Source organism: Argopecten irradians, chromosome 3, assembly GCF_041381155.1.
Source record: "Argopecten irradians isolate NY chromosome 3, Ai_NY, whole genome shotgun sequence".
Classification (NCBI taxonomy): domain Eukaryota; kingdom Metazoa; phylum Mollusca; class Bivalvia; order Pectinida; family Pectinidae; genus Argopecten; species Argopecten irradians.
This window is the reverse complement of record NC_091136.1, coordinates 2,132,500-2,147,864: the sequence shown is the minus strand read 5'-3', so window position 1 is coordinate 2,147,864 and position 15,365 is coordinate 2,132,500. Positions and strand designations below refer to the sequence as shown.

At 33.7% G+C, this 15,365-nt stretch overlaps 1 protein-coding gene across 1 annotated transcript in view; it reads left to right on the top strand.

The window, feature by feature from the left end:
* Positions 1–1,854: 1,854 nt before the first annotated feature.
* Positions 1,855–15,365, top strand: part of LOC138320192 (uncharacterized) — a 40,212-nt gene continuing 26,701 nt past the window's right edge. The window contains exons 1-4 of the mRNA XM_069263237.1: positions 1,855–2,013; positions 4,579–4,636; positions 5,592–5,735; positions 7,853–8,095. Coding sequence (XP_069119338.1) covers positions 2,011–2,013; positions 4,579–4,636; positions 5,592–5,735; positions 7,853–8,095 — 448 coding nt within the window. The 5' untranslated portion in view covers positions 1,855–2,010. The remainder of the gene's footprint in view (positions 2,014–4,578; positions 4,637–5,591; positions 5,736–7,852; positions 8,096–15,365) is intronic.

Below are 15,365 nucleotides of genomic sequence, written 5' to 3'. Positions count from 1 at the left end.
CAACGTAACAAATCCTTCCATATTTTCAGGAGTATTATTTTCAGTTATCGTAGAAAAACATATCATTATTTGCAATGCATTCCAACCCTAATTACTTTAACTTCAAAAGTAGACGAGTCAATTTATTTCAATTCAAGGTTGACCTTCCACGTTGATGAATATGTCTACGTCGGTGGGTTCTAACAAAGACTATTAAGTCACGGAATTTGTGCTTACAAGTATGAAACCCACACCGAGATTAATAGCATGGGATTAAAAACCTATTATTCTGCGTTCAAAGGAAGCTATCGCAACAAATGAAACATATCTCAAAAGAAAACCATTTTTCTGGCTTCACGGACAAATTAAATTATTATGATTAACACGCACAGGTAGAGTTTTTCGATGTCAATATAAATGAAACGACAGCAGTTACATGGTAATGGTAAATACATCCTTATAATAACAATAACATATGATATTTTACGCTATAACATAAATTCGCATAATTAACGTTCCAATGAAAATGATAGTAAACAAATCAATTTGAAAATTGCTAAAAGATGTAAAGAGGACAACCATCATAATTACGAGACTTAAGAAAAACTGCTTAGGACTATATTACAATGTTTTATATATATATATACACTTTTAAAAACATAAACATTAGTAATGCCTTAACTAAATCAAAAGCATAATAATGACATAAAGTTAATGTTTTCCTTTATAGATCACATCAAAATAACAACCAAGTATGATCTAAGTTACCTTTACAATGACAAACTATTAATATCTATGTTAAAGATAAGCTAGCAATGTTTACGTTCAAATCGGTATAACTCCAAATAAGTTATGTCTAAGTCAGTTTAAACATTATTTTATTCATATAATGATACATATAGTACAGTAAATAAACACATTTCGGGATCGGAAAACAAGCTTATATAAATTCCTAAGTTAAAGTTAAAGTTGGCAAAAAGACGAACCAAACTCATACAAATAACAGCATTCCATTTCTTTGTTTGGACATCTGAAATTATTCTGCTATAAAATGTGATGATGAGCAATGTTTACAAATAAACACTAGTCACAGAAAAATGATTACACTTATTACTGATCCCCCTGATTTGTGCAATATCACTTGATACGTCGGTTCGCATTTGATTAAATCCCGATTTACCTGTGTGCATCTGTGTAGTACATCGATGTACAGATTATACTTTTTATACACAGTGTATTGTTTTTTCTTGTTTCATATAGATACACAAAAGGTGTTTAAGATGTATTTATATCCCTTTAATTGAAATAAATATACCTTATATCGACGCACCCTCACTAATCTAGTTTGAGACCATCTGGATTACAAAACTGTATATTAATTATGTATAAACATCTAGTCTTTCATGAGAAATTATTTTTCCAAACAAATGATTGTGTTACTGAAATAAGTCCAAATATTTTGTTGACAAAAAGATATAGTCAGGCATGGTCTATATTGATCCTCTCCCGAGTCGCTCTATATTAAGATGAAGCAATGTATTCTTATCCTGGTTGCAACCCAGTACGAGTATACCAATGTATGCGTTCGTCCCCATGTTATAACTTGTCTGTTTATATGACGTCAATACGAAACACTAGAGCTGATTCTCTTTGGGGTAAGGAAATGTAAATAAGTGTGGTGATTAAAAAGAATGCTTCAATTTGAATAGAGTTCATCGCCTGAAGTCCTATTCGCCAAGACTGCCATTGGCCTTCATACACAATATGTTGAGTTCTTTAAATCTCTTTATGTAACGGTATTTGAAGACTGTAAATAATGTACACTTGACAAACGAAACATAATAATGAGAGCCATTAAAACTCTGTTTGTTTGATTTGATTTTAGTGAGCAGTAGTCGTTTTCAGTGTTTGTGTAGCTGTAGCTCAGGTACACATTCAGTTCCGGACATTCTTCCTATCTACAATCCTAGTGTTTCCTGGTACTTTTTTTATCATATTATATCACTTTGGATACATCAGGTCCTCGTCATAATGGTAAGATTTTGGTATATTTTATTTCTTTAGCATCATATGTCTAAGTCAAAATGACTATAAGTATTCGGTAACTAAAAAGAATAATTTATTGATATTCTACCGTTTCCTCCCCTTCTTAATCGTTAAATACAATATGTAAGCTACGCAGATGACCATTGAATTACAATTTCTTTATGTCACGAACCAATTGTAATGTGGTTGTAATTTGATAATTCGCGGATCATCGAATACATTATAGGTGAGTGTGTGTAAAAGTTACATTAATTATGTGTAACACTTTATTAAAGATGCTCCACCGCCGACAGAGCATAAATGATATTTATCATTTGAACCATAATTGGTGTTTAATCGTGTATATATATGTGTAATTAACAAAAAAAATAATATAAAATAATTTATTTAGCCTTTGGTGCATGCGCAATCAGTACTTCATTCCATATAGGATATAGTGACACGGAATTTTTTCGGGATGCAATTAATTATTTTTCATATTTTAACTTGAAATAAAATTAGAAGCTTAAGCTCTTCAATGGTGGTAATGGTGTAAAGTAAGTAACTTTTGTAACTGAAGAAAAATACTAAATCGTCTGCTCCTGTTTTTGATAGTGAAAAAATACCATTTGTCAGCGGTGGAGCATCTTTAAACCTGTACCTCGTATACATATTTCAAGCAAAAGTTCTATATTTAAGGAAAATATTTTTATTTTGTTGAGGTTACGAGGGTATAATGATAATGGAGCGCGCGTAAATTAGGTAACCCCGGCGAAGCCGGGTTACATGAAATTTACACGAGCTCCATTATCATTATAACCTTAACAAAAAAAAATTATTCCTTATATTTACAGTTTTTCACGTAAATAAATATTATTTATTCTCGCAACAGTTGCATATATTTTTTTATTAAAATACCCCTATTTTTCTTCTCCCGTTATCGTCAACGAATTCGATTGAACTGCTGATTGGAATCGAGTCATTCATATGTTCCCAACAAAAGTGGGGTCATGACTCCACGTTGCTACGCCAGCGACTATTCCCGTAACAATATAATTGCAGCACGTGTTGTACTATCATTATGCATTGATAATGATAATACTAGAAAGCATGGTTATTGCGTCCATATCAGTGCAAACTATAAATATTCCAATATAGTGTTAACTGCTAGCATATACATGTACTTTATATTTCTGTCGTATGTAAGGATGATCGGGTGATGTAGTGGTTAAGCCACTCGCCTTTCACCTAGTCGGCTTTGGCTAAGGGTTCATCTGACCGGAGTTTACCTCTTGGGCGCTTTCATAACATATATAACTGGTTTCGCAATAAATGTAAAATTAATATGTAACAGGAGAGGAGAAAATGAAGCGCCCAGACTAGAATTCGAACCAGGGACCCCCTAACACTAGAGCGGTGCTCTACCGACTGAGCTACCTGGTCACCGATGATCGACCCAGTCCAATCCCGCTACACTCTCCCTCCTCACTCGAAGTCTTCGCCCTCGATGACATACGAGACCCTTCCAAATACCAACACCTTAGGTTATTTAGGTAGGCGCCAATTTTGTAACAGAAGAGGAGAAATGTAGCGGCCAGACCGGGATTCGAACCAGGGACCCTCCGAACACTAATCGAGTGCTCTACCGACTGAGCTACTGGGTCCCAGTCTTATTCCGTTACAAATATCTTATCTTTTTGTATTTTTATATTTTTCATCCATTATCTCATGAAGGTTAAGTGTACAAGAGACATACGTGTTCTTTGTATTTTTATCTAAACATCTTCTTTAATATTCTTAAAACGAAAATAGCATTTCTAATGTACAAAAAATCTATAATTCATATTAAAAATTAGAAAAAAAATGTGTTTGACAAGACATTATTAGAGATTTTAAAAGCCATACTGAATTGACTTATTATTGAGAAGCTACAAAATAAGTTCATGGTTAGCATGACAAACGAAGATCATGTTCTCCTTGAAGTGTTCAATCTAATAACATACTGTAGATAGTAATATGACTTTATGATTTATGAGTTAACACTTTAAAACCGGATAAATCACCTTAATACTGATAGGAGTTACTGATACCATTGTATTCAGTACGCATTAGAAGGGAATAACAATGAGAAAGATTGGCGATATGTTAAATACTTTATCATATGCTGTTGTTTATATACACATTTTATTAGAAAAATCTTAGATATTTTCGACGAGATCAAATATCGAGCGGATGGTGTCCTTTATAAATATGCACTTCTATGGCTGGAAGGAAGCCAATCCTAATAACTTGTCTAGAGGCATGATAGAAAGATATTCAGCATGTCTACCTAAAGCTGGTGGCGGGCTGGACAGGTTTAATATCTCTTCAAGTTTCGTTGTCGGTTCGTCATAATTTTGGAGTGAAATGGTACGAGTATACGATATTAGCGCAATCATTAAATTATTATGATATTATTAAAAAGATATTGACCACGTGCTATGAATTAAATCACGATTTCTGTTTATAACGAATTACAAAATATTGATATAGATTCAATTATTTGTTCTAATTTGTCTGGTTTCTGAGTTGCAGAGTGATACAGAACAAACGCAAGAGTCTCCTGTCCAACTAACTGAGCAACAGCTGGAAGGTAAGAAACCAATATCAATACACCTATACGTGTAGTTTACATTGTAAAACCTGCAAAATTCACCGATTTTTCTATCTTATTTAAATAAACTTTAACTGATGTTGTTTACGTGTCAGCTTATATTCACATTAGTCAAAATATTTTCAAAACTTTATACCGTGACATGAATGCTTATGTTATGATGTAAATAAATCATATTAGTATGTTTAGTCTGATACCTGTAGTTGGTGAAAAATCAAAACCTCAGACATCATAGTGTACTGTGTTCAGCCGAGAATATTGGGGGATACGTGTGGATTTGATGGGGATTGTTATGCTTGGACAGCTTTCTATAGTGAACCTGGACAAATAGATTAGATCTTTATTTAAATGGAAGTGGAAACCTTAAGGTATCAGGTAGACAAATTTGCATGTGTCGATAATGGGCAATGTATTTGGTTTAACACATTTTCTGTTAAACACATTTAGAACTGAAAGTCAGTATTGAGTTGAATTAGTTTTTAATATAACTTAGGTTGATGGGTTTTACCAGTTTTGAATTATGTAAGGACGTGTCAGATTTTGTTTGTGGAGGAAAGTATGAGTACCTTGAGAAAAACCACCGACCATTGGCCAGTATCTGGCAACTGCCCCATATGGGATTCGAACTCGCGACTCAGAGGTGAACGGCCTCTGGTAATTTTTCAAGACATCTTAACAACTCGACCACCGCAGCCCTACTTAGGTTAATATTAAATAGTGAAAAAATATTAAAATAGTGAAAAGAAATCATCGCAAAATTTTACTAGACCGTGATATTTCTGAAAATGAATTATACACGAATAAAGGTTTGTTTACTGTATAGGGATATATCAATTCAATTTTAATTGAATAGAACACTTTGACGTTTATCTGAATAGGAAACATTTTCGAAAATGTTATGTATATGCATTGTTATAGCATTGTCAGTTTTTAGATTGTAGGGCAGCCTTTGACATGTTTGACAAGGATGGGGATGGAACCGTTACAACAGAGGAACTAACCGCGGTGTTACGGTCTATGGGACAGAATCCTACAGAGGCAGTTGTGCAGGAGATGATGGATGACGTTGATACGGACGGTTGGTTCTACCATTAAATCACTTATTTCAACGCCGCTTTTTATCTAATATCATCAGAACTAACTTATTAAACTGCCGTTATCCTAAACAGTCGAACTTTACGATTCAGTTTCATATCAAATCCATTATGCCAGGTTTTTCAACGGAAAATACTTTATCATATAACTTCCGTGTTTCACAATTCAGTAAAGTCATTTAATTTTATTATTACACACATGTAATATAACCTATTTGCATTGTGATTGGTTGATTCCGATTAATGATACGTATTTCTAACGTCGTAGGAAACGACTTTTTTACTATGAAGTTTAACTAAGAAACGATGGATTGAACGACGTCACCACACTTGAATCTGTATTAATAACACCCTCTCGTATCAATTGGAACATGAATCGATAAAATCATCTTTCAAATATCCTAAATCAAAGAGTAAAAGTTCGAAGCGATGACATAACGACGTCCGACGTCATGTTCTGGTCATGATGTCATTATTACCTGTGACATCACAATAGTGTTATATCCTATAACATGGCTGGACGTACTAGTTATGTGATAAATATAATCTTTTACTCGTGGCTACATTATATGAAAGACTCGTGGTATATCTTCTTCTGTTCTTATAGTCACATAAAATGCATAGAATATTGATCTATTATGGCCTGTTTGAGAGGGCACTATTACCTCATAGTATTGTCGAGGGATGGAATAGTGCCCGAGCCGAAGGCGAGGGAACTATCCCATCATGAGACACTACTATGAGGCAATAGTGCCCTCTCAAACAGGCCATAATGGGTTTAGTACATCACTTTCAGATGGGACTTGTTTTTATGTTATCGTAACAGAAGCACGTCAAAGTGACACCTCGCAATGCTATCTTCATTTCCAAACCATATTATTACGTTAAAAGTACAGCACATGAATTGTCGCGGAAATCTGTGTTTCTATAAAACGGGATTCAGCTTCATGAAGATTAAAAGTATATCAATATAGAACATGAGTGAACTGTCTTCTGTAGAACAGCAACATTTGCTTCCATCCCCGCACACAACAGCCTGTCCGCCATCTTGACGTCTTGGTCGAAGCGCAGCGTTATAATGACGTCATGTAATGGTGACGTCACAATACATTCACGTTCAATTTCGCGCCACTTCAATAGTGCCCGCTTGCCCGGGCACTATTGCAAATAGTAGCCATGTGTGTAGCCAATCAGAATCCAGTATTTTGTCACGTGATGTACTAACGATGATTAGTTTGAGGTGGCTTGGCGGATGGGTGCATAGATTGTGTAAAAAGTTAAATTATATAAAGTGAAGGTGCAGGTTACTTCTCTTTTATTTGATATGTATAAGATAAAATTTGGTGTGGAGTTTAGGAATTGGGGTTCGAGTACTTCGTTTTGGATAAGTGACTTGAATCTGTAATATGAAGTTTGACTATAGTCTATTTCCACGTGATGGTGTATTATTTTATAGAATACTATTGATCGTGTTCTGTGTATGTAGTGAGGTTGAGATTTTTCAACATGCTTTGTACTGAACTTATGTTGTGGTATCTGCTTGTTGTGTAGAAAGCTCTTCGGCGTTTTGTGTGTGTGGGTTGTTTTTTTCAATTTGCAAGACTAGGTTTGCCTGGTGAGGGTCCCATATGGAGGAGCAGTTATCCAGTTTGGGTCTGACTATGAATTTGTAAGCATATTATGTTATATTTTGTGAGTTTCTATGGAGATTTCGTTTTAAGAATTCTAGTGTTCTGTGAGCATTTGCAGTAATTTTGTTGATGTGTGTGTCCTATCGAAAGATAGTTTGTATTGTGATGCCTAGGTGTTTGCAAGATGTTCCTTGCTGCAATCTGTGGTTGTGGATTTTCTATGTATAGATGGTCTTTGTGCATTCCTTAGAGATGCGGTGGACGTTGCTCTTTTTCGGATGGAACTTCCACACACCTACCGGCAACGTCTAGATCTTCTCAAATTAAATGAGTCTTGTGTGTTGTGTATGGTGTTGTATATTATGCAGTCATTTGCAAAGAGTCTGAGGGTACTGATATCAAATTATTGAAGTAATTTTATTTTCTTATAACAAACCCACTCATGTAATAACCTATGTATGTAATTTCAGGTAGTGGCACTGTGGAGTTCGATGAATTTGTAGGTTTGATGACAAAATATCTGTTGAGTTCAAATCCAGAAGAGGATTTACGGGAATCGTTTAAAGTGTTCGATAAGGACGGGAACGGATTTATCAGTGCTGCAGAGCTTCGGCTTGTGATGACGAATCTTGGTGAGAAAATGACGGATGCCGAGGTCGACGAGATGATACTAGAGGCAGACTTAGATGGTGACGGGCAGATAAATTATGAAGGTATTTGTCTATGTGAATGTGAAGGTAGAAAACCATTCTGTTATCGATAGAACGTCGTGGGATACGTATCGTCTGCATGCTCGCGTGTCCTTTATCGTATGCAAATTAAAGCTTTTAAGGGAATATCGTTTCCGTTTGGTATGTACGAGGGATATACAGATTGGACTGGGTCGCTCATGGATGACCAGGTAGCTCAGTGATAGGGCATTCGGGGATCTCGGGTTCGAATTCCGGTCTGGCGGCTACATTTCCTCCTCGTCTGTTAAAAAAGTAACCCGAACTAAAATACCCACAGTGGTAGTATATGGGTCTCGTATGTCTTCGAGAGCGAAGACTTTGATACAAGACGGAGGAGTGTAGTTGGATTAGACTGGATCGATCATCGTGACCAGATAGCTCAGCGGTAGAGCGTTCGGCTAGTGGATCGATCATCGTGACCAGATAGCTCAGCGGTAGAGCGTTCGGCTAGTGTCGGCGATCCCGGGTTTGCATTCCGATCTGGCCGCTACATTTTCACAAAGATTTTACATACAAAATGAGGACGTTAACAAAACCATGATCTAGCTTTCTGACTTTAACTGTTTCAGTATGAAATATTACACTTATCATATAATGTGAGAGTTATCTTCGTTACATCATTGGTTTGGTGAGAACTACATTATAAAAAAAGTTTTACCCGTGTCAGGAATATGGGCTACCTTCGACTTATTCCGTTTTGGCAATTTGTAAACATTTGCCATAAAGGATATCATAAATAAAATATACATATTAACTAAATAAAAAGGTATCAGTTTGCATTTTCAATTTGAAAGATATTGAATTTTGATTTTGCAGCTAATACGTGCATTATGGAAACAATGCTAAAGGATTTTATTTTTTTTATTTTTCAGAATTTGTTCGCATGATGTCTCCCAGCGCGGACTGATAATGAAAACAACTGTCAACGAAAGTATGTTTAAAGTCTTCAGACTTGAGGTTCAAATTGGATGACTGCAGAAGAGGTTATGCAATATTCATGAGTGTATATATTATATGTTTTCTACTCATTATGAAAGATGTTCTCCATATTTGAAGTTGCATCTACGAAAATGACATTAAGTAAAGTGGATCTTAATGCAATTGAACCCGATAACTTTCAAAGGACGTATGTTTCGGGTTCAATATCCGTACTGATACGTTGAAGGACTGACAGCACACTGGAGATACTCAGTAGCAAACTGTAATATATTCAGTCGTCTTCTACCACAATACATATACGCACACTCTAACAATTGTATAAACATGTTGAGTGTTTCCTCAGTGCTACGTCACTGTATAATCGGTGACATCATTAAATGTGATATGACATCATACTGGTGTATACGAACGTTACCTGACTTACAACATCAATCAGAACATATTTCAGGTGGTATTGTTTGTGTCAAATGATACGTGGATTGAATCATTATTATTCATATAAAACTGAAGCCATATTTTATTCTGTTTAGTGCTTCCTTTATCAGAGATGAAAACAAAATGCTCACCGACACGTTCCATATGGTGTCATTTTAATTTGATTCCATTTCTATCCTTTCATTAATCATGCCTTTTAAGTATTACGTCCACATACATTTACATTGTCACGTATAACTAAAATATGCTTTTGACATGGTATTTGCCAAGGGTTTAAACAACAATCCAGTACATTTTACTTGTGTTGCTTTATCGAATGTTTAGTATATTTTGGTACCACGTTAGTTTTCCGTATATAGGAACTATGAATTAAAGGTTTTACAAACATGATTATTAATGGACACCTATGGTATTTATTAGTGAAAACTACATGAATATTTCTTTTTTAAATCATATATCTTGTATTCCAATTCTTGACCTGCTTGGCATGATAAATTACAACTTTGCGACATGTGCGTAAAAATTACACCTTTTGTTTTCTTAATGATCTAAACAGAGAAGTTTTACATATGTATATCAAATACTGTTATGAATGTAACGGGTATTACGTAAAGGTTTATAGAGAGAGGAAACCAAGTACTACACGACGCGTGCTTCCTGGGAGAGTGCCATAAATAAACGATATGAATTCAAAAACACCTCAATACTTCATTCATTGATTCTAAAGTGTGTAGTTTGACTTTCGTTTTGACATGTATATATGACATATACCTGGAAATAATTTCCAATATAGAATTGATTACGATCGTTGACATGGACGTGTTTAATTCCGTCTTATATATCATGTGGCTAAACCTTTATTAACTTAATTCGTTCGAGATAGAGGAGCTAAATTAACAATCTTGAAATTCAAAAGTCGTTTAATCTACTCAATGAAGGGGATGATATCAACAATAAAAACAAACTTCCTTTCGCGGCTAATAAATTTTGCGATTGCTATTTTAATCAAGTTCGTAGTGATTTACATTTAATTCGTCCCAGAGAGACGAGCTTAATTTAAAATCTTGAAATTGAAAAGTCGTTAAACTACTCAATGGAGGGGATGAAATCAACAATGTAAACAAACTTCCGACTAATAAATTTTGCGATTTCTATTTGAATCAAGTTCTTGGGTGATTACGTTTAAATGTTATACAAAGTGAGTTTAAAAATCTTCAAATATAAGTGCGCTAGATATTAATTCGGGGATATTATCTTTCACGAAATTACTTCGATGGGGAAAGTAAATCGCACATGAAAGAACGTTTGTTTATAACACTCAGTTACTTTTTTTAAGTTGTCGTGTAAACAAAAGTGAAATAAGTGACGATCAAGCGACCTCTTGTTCACATCAATTTCATAATACGATAAAAGAACAATTTCATTATTCTAAGTTTTGATATATAAACATAATTTACAAGACTTTGAAATACGCGTGTATCTATTTTAAGTGATTGTAACCTAACACATTTTACAAATTAAAATCTGAAGAGAGTTTTCATTTTAAATACTTTTCATCACATAACCACAACAACTTAACATTTTTGACGTCAAAATGCACCCAAAAATCTAGTGGGGCAGACATATTGTAACGTCACGTCATTGTTTAAATGATACATTTCTTACACAATGAAAATAGCATTATAAAGGGGTCAAATTACGCTACTTGTTACTGGATATCACACGGATTATTTGATTAAGATATACCAACATGTTCATGTTTGTACTATATTATACGCTCTGAAAAGTAAGTATTGAAAGTTGAAGAAATAAAAAAATCTGATTGTGTTTTGTGTCGAAGGCGCACTCCAACTTCCGATTTTAATATGTTTCAAGGTTACAATAAAAATATCGAAAATGTCCGCTATGTAATTGATTATAAAGACTCTGTACTTCACTTAACAAAACATTTCAATATTTATGAGCTGCTAAATATTACTACAGTTTATTATTTGATTTAAGCCTATCAATGAGTTTCAGTTTCGTTATCTAACCTAACCAAATGCAGTTGGCGATGTTCAGTGCAAGAATTACCATCCGCTTAGTATGACGTCTTTACCGTTGTGACGTCACAATGTTGTGCGAGCGATGACGTAATATGGTTGTTCAAAAGTTGGTCTGTCCATGGTTATAACGAATTGTTTATTGATTATATATGCAAAATCTCTCGAGATTTTATCATAAAGTTAATAGAAGATACAAATACAAGCATTGAACTGTACAGAGTTAGCAATAATGGGAGCATGAATACCAAATGGACACGGCAAATCCTACATTAAGCGCTTGCGCGATTCATTAAAGTTGCCGATGGCCAGTTGGCGTACATACTCCCAGTAATTTCCATTTGAGTGCAATTCAGAGCTTAGATCACATGCAAAATATATACAGCCATGTGAATTACCGATAAAATCTGTTGATTTTTTGTCAACTGAAGAGTGGTACTGAAGATGTAGAGAAGTTAAAGAAAGAAAATAAGTATATCCAAGATATTGTTTTACAATACAATTAGAATAATATATTGATATACAGTGTATAAGAACAAAAAACTATAACCAAGGCAACACCTTTATTGACATGAAACCTCCGCAGTAGGTTATCTTCGCTTTAAATGATATCAATGACGTCATAATGCTTTATCATGAAATCCCACATGTAGTTGTACACGATCATTATAAATTGTGATAAAAAGATTAACACATTCTCCATTTAACACATGAAATGTACTTTCATGGCGACAGAGGCACTTACTGAAAATATATAACATGTCTAAAGTCGGGAGATGTTTTCTGAAAAACCTTGTATTATGCACATCTGTATCTGTAAAGCTAACCATGCTTCTACAAACTTCTAAATCTGAACTGCTTAGTTCACGTACATAGCTTAACTATACTAAGAATATGTATTTTAATTCCACTAATTGCGATGGAGCGATATTATTTACCTGGCATTTACTGTTACCTGAGTCTGGCTTTAGCCTGTGATATGTTTATAGCAGGAAAATTTAAATCACGTCTCGTGTCCAATTCAGGTATCGATTTCTTCACCAGTATTCAACAATTTACATTATCGGTGATTTAAAGCGCGCCTGCTTTTTATACCATAGTTGTAATGGGTTTAGCGACTTTATTCAACCGTTCGGAAATCCTGTGTACAATATAAACAGTAAATTTACTCCGGTAATTTATAATATTTCAAACTATCCCAGTCTGACACTGACATGCTAATACACAACCCGTCTAGAGATGGGAACTTTCTATAAAACATAAATAATTTTCATCGCAGCAATAGTTGTGTACCTTACCGTACATGTTTGGGTGTGTATATCGTTTAAGTAGGATGTTTAAATCTGTGTGAAAGGGAACAGGGTAATATTTTGAAATGAATGTAATCCTATAAGTAAGAGAGAAAGCGGTACAGTACGTGTCTGGATATAATCAGCTAATACAACATTAACGTTCAGGGGACAGGTTATATGACGTCGCCTGCCCAGAGATCGAACGAGCGCTAGATCAACACAACACCCCTGAAGGCCACAATGGTAAGAACTATCTTAAACAATGTTGATTTCTGTAAGGCAGATTATGATTTTAAATTCGATATTTGATCAATTTGTATTAATATATATACTGATATGAGTGAAGCTACAAAATGGTTGGTGTCGGATACTTTGTCTTATCTATAGACCAAATACAAAATATGCTATAGCATCAATGCTATAGCTATCTCATTCTGTGTCTAAATGTAATGCAATCATGATTTTAAATTCGATATTTGATCAATTTGTATTAATATATAATACATATATATATTGATGTGATTGAAGTCGTAAATAGCTGGTGTCGGATACTTCGTCTTACTCATAGACAAAAATACAATTTAACACGCTGTATAGCATTGACGCTATAGCCAACTCATTCGGTGTCTAAAAGTAATTTAATCATGATTTGGAATTGCCATAAATGTATTTGTATAATATGGTACTGGGCATTAATCTAGACATACACACAATATTCTACACATATTATACAGAATTATAAGTATTTATTAGCAAACGTTGAATAACTTATGCAATTCCATATTGTCCTTCATTGTTCATGTTCCAAAGCATTTCTTTTTAAAATATATAAATTGATAGATAAAGTCACTTGAAAAGGTGTAGAAATACTTAACCAAACGATATGTTTCTAGTGTACATCTATCAAATATGGTTACTTTATTTAATTACAACAATGGTTCATATCTACTGTATGACAATTAGTAACCTCTAGACTACAATATTTGGTAACTTGGTATGATATGGGTACTGTTTAATCTAATATTGTTATACTTCTTAGTGGTACTCAATGATATGACACATATTGATGTAATCAAAGATAAATCAACACAATAACAGACAGTAAAGGTGAATATTAGACTATATCTCAGAAATCATGTACATTACCACCATAATATTAACGGTTTCCGCCTGAGAATATCAGCTTGTACTTACCTTTGTTTTTTACCACCTCTGTGTCCGAAATGGTCAAAACATACGTGAGTCATTTTGACCTGTGTATAAGGTCCACTGGGCCATCATTTGTCTGTGTAGGTAGTCAGTAGACAGGTTCGTCTATAATTGATCATAAAGTATATTATTAAGTTACTGTTGATATGCATTTCAAAAATGGACAAATAAGATCAACTGAAATGTTATTGTTATATAAAACAAACTAATTCACGTTAATGTTAGATTGTAGTTTACAGGGAATATGTTGCTTAGATAGATTGGTAGAAAATCTTCATTTCCCCATATACATGAGATTACAAACACAAAACAAAAACAAACAGAAAAAATAGGAGAAAAGAACCGAACAGTATGCAGTGCAGAAAATTACATAAAGTGAACTGTTTCGTATTTGATATTCACAGTCAAGAGATGTCCATTTATAGAAAGTTCAGATTACGCTGTGTTCATAATATTATTGTAGATAATTTCTTGCTTTGCCACTTATAACATTTGATGAATTTTCAAGTACATTTTTGGTATCAATGTTTTCCTTACGTGTAAGTTACTCTCTATTCTTCTAACTGTCAACATTGCCACAAACTCAATAAAGCTACAAAACGGTTGGTAGGAGCGAACTACCATTGATTTATTTAACATTTTTGTTTTTGGTTATGAAGACTACCATTGATTTATTTAACATTTTTGTTTATGGTTATGAAGACTACCATTGATTTATTTAACATTTTAGTTTATGGTTATGAAGACTACCATTGATTTATTTAACATTTTTGTTTATGGTTATGAAGACTACCATTGATTTATTTAACATTTTAGTTTATGGTTATGAAGACTACCATTGATGTATTTAACATTTTAGTTTATGGTTATGAAGACTACCATTGATTTATTTAACATTTTTATGATTATGAAGACTACCATTGATTTATTTAACATTTTAGTTTATGGTTATGAAGACTACCATTGATTTATTTAACATTTTAGTTTATGGTTATGAAGACTACCATTGATTTATTTAACATTTTAGTTTATGGTTATGAAGACTACCATTGATTTATTTAACATTTTAGTTTATGGTTATGAAGACTACCATTGATTTATTTAACATTTTTGTTTATGGTTATGAAGACTACCATTGATTTATTTAACATTTTGTTATGGTTATGAAGACTACCATTGATTTTTAACATTTTGTTTATGGTTATGAAGACTCCATTTTTATTTAACATTTTTATGGTTATGAAGACTACCATTGATTTATTTAACATTTTATTTATGGTTATGAAGACTACCATTGATTTATTTAAACATTTTAGTTTATGGTTATGAAGACTA